The sequence below is a fragment of the Telmatherina bonti genome (genome assembly GCF_933228915.1).
Source record: "Telmatherina bonti genome assembly, contig: scaffold_213, whole genome shotgun sequence".
Lineage (NCBI taxonomy): Eukaryota > Metazoa > Chordata > Actinopteri > Atheriniformes > Telmatherinidae > Telmatherina > Telmatherina bonti.
The window spans coordinates 1-10,000 of NW_027634751.1; the positions used below are offsets into that span (position 1 = coordinate 1).

General features: G+C 49.5%; 1 protein-coding gene across 1 annotated transcript in view; it reads left to right on the forward strand.

Annotated features, from left to right (window-relative positions):
• Positions 1-1,149: 1,149 nt before the first annotated feature.
• LOC306774263 (uncharacterized protein) overlaps positions 1,150-10,000 on the forward strand; it is a gene marked incomplete at both ends in the record, with an annotated part of 16,327 nt that continues 7,476 nt past the window's right edge. The window contains 4 exon segments of the mRNA XM_079264261.1: positions 1,150-1,407; positions 1,608-1,723; positions 1,789-1,915; positions 1,991-2,110. Coding sequence (XP_079120387.1) covers positions 1,150-1,407; positions 1,608-1,723; positions 1,789-1,915; positions 1,991-2,110 — 621 coding nt within the window.

A 10,000-nucleotide genomic window follows, 5' to 3' on the forward strand; every position in this document is an offset into this window, starting at 1 on the left:
ACACACACACCTGGAGTTATTCTACAGGTAACACACACACCTGGAGTTAATCTACAGGTAACACACACACCTGGAGTTAATCTACAGGTAACACACACACACCTGGAGTTATTCTACAGGTAACACACACACACCTGGAGTTATTCTACAGGTAACACACACACACCTGGAGTTATTCTACAGGTAACACACACACACCTGGAGTTAATCTACAGGTAACACGCACACACCTGGAGTTAATCTACAGGTAACACGCACACACCTGGAGTTATTCTACAGGTAACACACACACCTGGAGTTAATCTACAGGTAACACACACACACCTGGAGTTATTCTACAGGTAACACACACACACCTGGAGTTATTCTACAGGTAACACACACACACCTGGAGTTAATCTACAGGTAACACGCACACACCTGGAGTTAATCTACAGGTAACACGCACACACCTGGAGTTAATCTACAGGTAACACACACACACCTGGAGTTAATCTACAGGTAACACGCACACACCTGGAGTTAATCTACAGGTAACACGCACACACCTGGAGTTAATCTACAGGTAACACACACACCTGGAGTTATTCTACAGGTAACACACACACCTGGAGTTAATCTACAGGTAACACACACACACCTGGAGTTATTCTACAGGTAACACACACACACCTGGAGTTATTCTACAGGTAACACACACACACCTGGAGTTAATCTACAGGTAACACGCACACACCTGGAGTTAATCTACAGGTAACACGCACACACCTGGAGTTAATCTACAGGTAACACACACACACCTGGAGTTAATCTACAGGTAACACGCACACACCTGGAGTTAATCTACAGGTAACACGCACACACCTGGAGTTAATCTACAGGTAACACACACACACCTGGAGTTAATCTACAGGTAACACGCACACACCTGGAGTTAATCTACAGGTAACACGCACACACCTGGAGTTAATCTACAGGTAACACACACACACCTGGAGTTAATCTACAGGTAACACACACACACCTGGAGTTAATCTACAGGTAACACGCACACACCTGGAGTTAATCTACAGGTAACACACACACCTGGAGTTATTCTACAGGTAACACACACACACCTGGACTCAGACAGGTTGCGTTCTCCCCCAGGACCTGGCGGACACGGAGCGCCTCCTGTCCCGGGCCAACGTGGACCAGGCCGCCCTGCTGGCCTTCGCCCGGGAAGCTGCAGACTTCTCCACCAATCAGCAGCTTCCTCGTCTGGACTTTGCCATGAACCACTACGGCCAGCCAGACGTTGCAATGTTTGATTTCACCTGTATGTACGCCTCAGAGAGCGCCGCTATGGTCCGCCAGCGGTACGGACAACAGCTGCTGGTCACGCTGGTGGGAGACAGTCTGCTGGAGGTGAGTCTTCCAGGTGGAATGGGACACCTGCTTTACCAGTAAAACCAGTCTATGTGGTGAGCTGGTACACAGGCTGATGGCTTCCAGGTAGTCTGCCAGGTAAACGGCTGTTTGAGAGTTGAACAGGTGGACAGGTGTTTTGCAGACTGGACGTTTTACAGGTAGATGGTTTGACTGGTGGGTCACCTGTCCCTCTGCAGCCCTTCTGGCCCATGGGGACTGGAGTAGCTCGGGGCTTCCTTTCAGCTCTGGATTCAGCCTGGATGATAAGAAGTTGGGCTTTGGGCGGAGCTCCCCTGGATGTCCTGGCTGAACGGTAAGGACTCGGCCATCCAGGACATGCTTCTCACCGTCTGTCTTTGACATGTCTGTGTCCTGCAGAGAGAGTCTGTACCGTCTCCTCCCTCAGACGACTCCAGAGAACATGCAGAGGAACATCAGTCTGTTCTCTGTTGATCCAGCAACAAGATACCTGAACATCAGTCCTCTGACTGTCCCACCTGCTCAGGTAAATACTGGTTTATCTGAAGAACGGAACCAAGAGGGAAACCTCGGAGCTGATTCTGAAGTCTTTCGTCTCCAGGTGAGACACCTGGTGGACACAGGTGAGGAGGCCGGGCCAGCCACAGGCCTCAGTGACATCATCAGGCTGCCCTCCCCAAGACATCTCAAAGAAGGTGACTTTGTCTTTCCATGTCTGACCGTGAGACATTTTACCCACAATGCCTTGTGTTATAGTCAGCAGGTGACTTTGCCTTTCCATGTCTGACCGTGAGACATTTTACCCACAATGCCTTGTGTTATAGTCAGCAGGTGACTTTGTCTTTCCATGTCTGACCGTGAGACATTTTACCCACAATGCCTTGTGTTATAGTCAGCAGGTGACTTTGCCTTTCCATGTCTGACCGTGAGACATTTTACCCACAATGCCTTGTGTTATAGTCAGCAGGTGACTTTGTCTTTCCATGTCTGACCGTGAGACATTTTACCCACAATGCCTTGTGTTATAGTCAGCTTAGTCTGACTGATGTAAACAGAGAGCTACATTTGTAGGTGGAGCAGAGTTAGCTTTGATCCGACCAATCCAGCGGCATGTCGCCACTAAGGGGACATCCGTCCTGAAACATGACGGAGAGACGGGTAGAATCCGTCTGACACGTGATGCCAGGACGGAAACTTGGGTTCCTGGTTTTCCCTTGGTCTTTAGACCTGACTGGGTTTTTCCCAGTATGCATCCATGATGTTCCGCCACATTGTTGGTCTGCCTGTAGATCCTGTGTGTTCTGCTGGGAGAGACCTTCATCTGGGCCGGTGTTCACCCAGACAAGCGTCTAGTGATGGTGGAGCATTAGAGGTTGGGTCAGCAGACATTCCTGTTTGTGCACGTTTAGGTGTTTTCTGTCATGATGGGACGTGTTGTTGTGTTTTTCCTCAGGTTTGTTTTCCTGCTTTATTTTGTTCCCTGTTTAGTTCATTTTTGTGTCTTGTTTCCTGTGTTGATTTCCTGGTAAGTTCAGCTGACCTCCTTAGTCCACTACACCGGGGTCTTGTTAGGTGTCCCAGTTCTTACAGGTTCTGTTTGCTGCCCTCAATTTGTTCTTGGGAATTAAAACGTCCTCATTCTGCATTCCTGCTCCTGTCCCTGCATTCGGGACCACACCTCCACCTTTCTTAGTGGAAAAGAAAAAGTTTATGGGGTTGTTTTCTAAATAAAAATAAAATATGGATAAGTATATATATATATGTGTTCAAAAAACTGAAAATGGAACAAAAAAAACCATCTGAACACAAAAAGGTAGCTCATATCACATGGATTACTGCAGTTCCCTACTGGCAGCAACCAGTCCAAACGGGTTCCTGTCACTCCGCTGCTAATCGCTCTTCACTGGCTTCCGGTTGCAGCTCTGCTTCTGGTTTACAAAACAATAACTCAACCGGCTCCCGTCCACCTTCACTCCCTAATCCAGACCTTCACTCCCTAATCCAGACCTACACTCCCTAATCCAGACCTTCACTCCCTAATCCAGACCTAACCTCCCTAATCCAGACCTACACTCCCTAATCCAGACCTTCACTCCCTAATCCAGACCTACACTCCCTAATCCAGACCTACACTCCCTAATCCAGACCTTCACTCCCTAATCCAGACCTTCACTCCCTAATCCAGACCTACACTCCCTAATCCAGACCTACACTCCCTAATCCAGACCTTCACTCCCTAATCCAGACCTTCACTCCCTAATCCAGACCTACACTCCCTAATCCAGACCTTCACTCCCTAATCCAGACCTTCACTCCCTAATCCAGACCTTCACTCCCTAATCGACCTTCACTCCCTAATCCAGACCTACACTCCCTAATCCAGACCTTCACTCCCTAATCCAGACCTTCACTCCCTAATCCAGACCTACACTCCCTAATCCAGACCTACACTCCCTAATCCAGACCTTCACTCCCTAATCCAGACCTTCACTCCCTAATCCAGACCTTCACTCCCTAATCGACCTTCACTCCCTAATCCAGACCTACACTCCCTAATCCAGACCTTCACTCCCTAATCCAGACCTTCACTCCCTAATCCAGACCTTCACTCCCTAATCCAGACCTACACTCCCTAATCCAGACCTACACTCCCTAATCCAGACCTACACTCCCTAATCCAGACCTTCACTCCCTAATCCAGACCTTCACTCCCTAATCCAGACCTTCACTCCCTAATCCAGACCTACACTCCCTAATCCAGACCTTCACTCCCTAATCCAGACCTTCACTCCCTAATCCAGACCTTCACTCCCTAATCCAGACCTACACTCCCTAATCCAGTCTTTCACTCCCTAATCCAGACCTACACTCCCTAATCCAGACCTACACTCCCTAATCCAGACCTTCACTCCCTAATCCAGACCTTCACTCCCTAATCCAGACCTTCACTCCCTAATCCAGACCTACACTCCCTAATCCAGTCTTTCACTCCCTAATCCAGACCTACACTCCCTAATCCAGACCTTCACTCCCTAATCCAGACCTTCACTCCCTAATCCAGACCTTCACTCCCTAATCCAGACCTACACTCCCTAATCCAGACCTTCACTCCCTAATCCAGACCTTCACTCCCTAATCCAGACCTTCACTCCCTAATCGACCTTCACTCCCTAATCCAGACCTACACTCCCTAATCCAGACCTACACTCCCTAATCCAGACCTTCACTCCCTAATCCAGACCTTCACTCCCTAATCCAGACCTTCACTCCCTAATCCAGACCTTCACTCCCTAATCCAGACCTACACTCCCTAATCCAGACCTACACTCCCTAATCCAGACCTACACTCCCTAATCCAGACCTTCACTCCCTAATCCAGACCTTCACTCCCTAATCCAGACCTTCACTCCCTAATCCAGACCTTCACTCCCTAATCCAGACCTACACTCCCTAATCCAGACCTTCACTCCCTAATCCAGACCTTCACTCCCTAATCCAGACCTTCACTCCCTAATCCAGACCTTCACTCCCTAATCCAGACCTACACTCCCTAATCCAGACCTTCACTCCCTAATCCAGACCTTCACTCCCTAATCCAGACCTACACTCCCTAATCCAGACCTTCACTCCCTAATCCAGACCTTCACTCCCTAATCCAGACCTTCACTCCCTAATCCAGACCTACACTCCCTAATCCAGACCTTCACTCCCTAATCCAGACCTTCACTCCCTAATCCAGACCTACACTCCCTAATCCAGACCTACACTCCCTAATCCAGACCTTCACTCCCTAATCCAGACCTACACTCCCTAATCCAGACCTACACTCCCTAATCCAGACCTACACTCCCTAATCCAGACCTTCACTCCCTAATCCAGACCTACACTCCCTAATCCAGACCTACACTCCCTAATCCAGACCTACACTCCCTAATCCAGACCTACACTCCCTAATCCAGACCTACACTCCCTAATCCAGACCTTCACTCCCTAATCCAGACCTACACTCCCGAATCCAGACCTTCACTCCCTAATCCAGACCTTCACTCCCTAATCCAGACCTACACTCCCTAATCCAGACCTACACTCCCTAATCCAGACCTAACCTCCCTAATCCAGACCTACACTCCCTAATCCAGACCTACACTCCCTAATCCAGACCTACACTCCCTAATCCAGACCTACACTCCCTAATCCAGACCTTCACTCCCTAATCCAGACCTTCACTCCCTAATCCAGACCTTCACTCCCTAATCCAGACCTTCACTCCCTAATCCAGACCTACACTCCCTAATCCAGACCTACACTCCCTAATCCAGACCTACACTCCCTAATCCAGACCTTCACTCCCTAATCCAGACCTTCACTCCCTAATCCAGACCTTCACTCCCTAATCCAGACTTTCACTCCCTAATCCAGACCTTCACTCCCTAATCCAGACCTACACTCCCTAATCCAGACCTTCACTCCCTAATCCAGACCTACACTCCCTAATCCAGACCTTCACTCCCTAATCCAGACCTTCACTCCCTAATCCAGACCTACACTCCCTAATCCAGACCTTCACTCCCTAATCCAGACCTACACTCCCTAATCCAGACCTTCACTCCCTAATCCAGACCTACACTCCCTAATCCAGACCTACACTCCCTAATCCAGACCTTCACTCCCTAATCCAGACCTTCACTCCCTAATCCAGACCTTCACTCCCTAATCCAGACCTACACTCCCTAATCCAGACCTACACTCCCTAATCCAGACCTAACCTCCCTAATCCAGACCTACACTCCCTAATCCAGACTTTCACTCCCTAATCCAGACCTACACTCCCTAATCCAGACCTTCACTCCCTAATCCAGACCTTCACTCCCTAATCCAGACCTTCACTCCCTAATCCAGACCTTCACTCCCTAATCCAGACCTACACTCCCTAATCCAGACCTTCACTCCCTAATCCAGACCTACACTCCCTAATCCAGACCTACACTCCCTAATCCAGACCTACACTCCCTAATCCAGACCTTCACTCCCTAATCCAGACCTTCACTCCCTAATCCAGACCTTCACTCCCTAATCCAGTCTTTCACTCCCTAATCCAGACCTTCACTCCCTAATCCAGACCTACACTCCCTAATCCAGACCTACACTCCCTAATCCAGACCTACACTCCCTAATCCAGACCTACACTCCCTAATCCAGACCTTAACTCCCTAATCCAGACCTTCACTCCCTAATCCAGACCTTCACTCCCTAATCCAGACCTACACTCCCTAATCCAGACCTACACTCCCTAATCCAGACCTACACTCCCTAATCCAGACCTTCACTCCCTAATCCAGACCTAACCTCCCTAATCCAGACCTAACCTCCCTAATCCAGACCTTCACTCCCTAATCCAGACCTTCACTCCCTAATCCAGACCTACACTCCCTAATCCAGACCTACACCCCCTAATCCAGACCTACACCCCCTAATCCAGACCTACACCCCCTAATCCAGACCTACACTCCCTAATCCAGACCTTCACTCCCTAATCCAGACCTAACCTCCCTAATCCAGACCTACACTCCCTAATCCAGACCTTCACTCCCTAATCCAGACCTACACTCCCTAATCCAGACCTTCACTCCCTAATCCAGACCTACACTCCCTAATCCAGACCTTCACTCCCTAATCCAGACCTACACTCCCTAATCCAGACCTTCACTCCCTAATCCAGACCTACACTCCCTAATCCAGACCTAACCTCCCTAATCCAGACCTAACCTCCCTAATCCAGACCTACACTCCCTAATCCAGACCTACACTCCCTAATCCAGACCTACACTCCCTAATCCAGACCTACACTCCCTAATCCAGACCTACACTCCCTAATCCAGACCTACACCCCCTAATCCAGACCTACACCCCCTAATCCAGACCTACACTCCCTAATCCAGACCTACACTCCCTAATCCAGACCTACACTCCCTAATCCAGACCTACACTCCCTAATCCAGACCTAACCTCCCTAATCCAGACCTACACTCCCTAATCCAGACCTTCACTCCCTAATCCAGACCTACACTCCCTAATCCAGACCTTCACTCCCTAATCCAGACCTTCACTCCCTAATCCAGACCTACACTCCCTAATCCAGACTTTCACTCCCTAATCCAGACCTACACTCCCTAATCCAGACCTTCACTCCCTAATCCAGACCTTCACTCCCTAATCCAGACCTTCACTCCCTAATCCAGACCTACACTCCCTAATCCAGACCTTCACTCCCTAATCCAGACCTACACTCCCTAATCCAGACCTAACCTCCCTAATCCAGACCTAACCTCCCTAATCCAGACCTAACCTCCCTAATCCAGACCTACACTCCCTAATCCAGACCTACACTCCCTAATCCAGACCTAACCTCCCTAATCCAGACCTACACTCCCTAATCCAGACCTAACCTCCCTAATCCAGACCTTCACTCCCTAATCCAGACCTTCACTCCCTAATCCAGACCTACACTCCCTAATCCAGACCTACACTCCCTAATCCAGACCTTCACTCCCTAATCCAGACCTTCACTCCCTAATCCAGACCTTCACTCCCTAATCCAGACCTACACTCCCTAATCCAGTCTTTCACTCCCTAATCCAGACCTTCACTCCCTAATCCAGACCTTCACTCCCTAATCCAGACCTAACCTCCCTAATCCAGACCTTCACTCCCTAATCCAGACCTACACTCCCTAATCCAGACCTACACTCCCTAATCCAGACCTTCACTGCCTAATCCAGACCTTCACTCCCTAATCCAGACCTACACTCCCTAATCCAGACCTACACTCCCTAATCCAGACCTTCACTCCCTAATCCAGACCTTCACTCCCTAATCCAGACCTACACTCCCTAATCCAGACCTTCACTCCCTAATCCAGACCTTCACTCCCTAATCCAGACCTTCACTCCCTAATCCAGACCTACACTCCCTAATCCAGACCTACACTCCCTAATCCAGACCTTCACTCCCTAATCCAGACCTACACTCCCTAATCCAGACCTTCACTCCCTAATCCAGACCTTCACTCCCTAATCCAGACCTTCACTCCCTAATCCAGACCTTCACTCCCTAATCCAGACCTACACTCCCTAATCCAGACCTTCACTCCCTAATCCAGACCTTCACTCCCTAATCCAGACCTACACTCCCTAATCCAGACCTTCACTCCCTAATCCAGACCTACACTCCCTAATCCAGACCTACACTCCCTAATCCAGACCTACACTCCCTAATCCAGACCTTCACACCCTAATCCAGACCTACACTCCCTAATCCAGACCTACACTCCCTAATCCAGACCTACACTCCCTAATCCAGACCTACACTCCCTAATCCAGACCTTCACTCCCTAATCCAGACCTTCACTCCCTAATCCAGACCTTCACTCCCTAATCCAGACCTACACTCCCTAATCCAGACCTTCACTCCCTAATCCAGACCTTCACTCCCTAATCCAGACCTTCACTCCCTAATCCAGACCTACACTCCCTAATCCAGACCTACACTCCCTAATCCAGACCTTCACTCCCTAATCCAGACCTACACTCCCTAATCCAGACCTTCACTCCCTAATCCAGACCTTCACTCCCTAATCCAGACCTTCACTCCCTAATCCAGACCTACACTCCCTAATCCAGTCTTTCACTCCCTAATCCAGACCTTCACTCCCTAATCCAGACCTTCACTCCCTAATCCAGACCTTCACTCCCTAATCCAGACCTAACCTCCCTAATCCAGACCTTCACTCCCTAATCCAGACCTACACTCCCTAATCCAGACCTACACTCCCTAATCCAGACCTTCACTCCCTAATCCAGACCTTCACTCCCTAATCCAGACCTACACTCCCTAATCCAGACCTACACTCCCTAATCCAGACCTTCACTCCCTAATCCAGACCTTCACTCCCTAATCCAGACCTTCACTCCCTAATCCAGACCTTCACTCCCTAATCCAGACCTTCACTCCCTAATCCAGACCTTCACTCCCTAATCCAGACCTACACTCCCTAATCCAGACCTACACTCCCTAATCCAGACCTACACTCCCTAATCCAGACCTACACTCCCTAATCCAGACCTTCACTCCCTAATCCAGACCTACACTCCCTAATCCAGACCTACACTCCCTAATCCAGACCTACACTCCCTAATCCAGACCTTCACTCCCTAATCCAGACCTTCACTCCCTAATCCAGACCTTCACTCCCTAATCCAGACCTACACTCCCTAATCCAGACCTACACTCCCTAATCCAGACCTACACTCCCTAATCCAGACCTACACCCCCTAATCCAGACCTACACCCCCTAATCCAGACCTACACTCCCTAATCCAGACCTGCACTCCCTAATCCAGACCTTCACTCCCTAATCCAGACCTTCACTCCCTAATCCAGACCTAACCTCCCTAATCCAGACCTTCACTCCCTAATCCAGACCTTCACTCCCTAATCCAGACCTTCACTCCCTAATCCAGACCTACACTCCCTAATCCAGACCTACACTCCCTAATCCAGACCTACACTCCCTAATCCAGACCTACACTCCCTAATCCAGACCTACACTCCC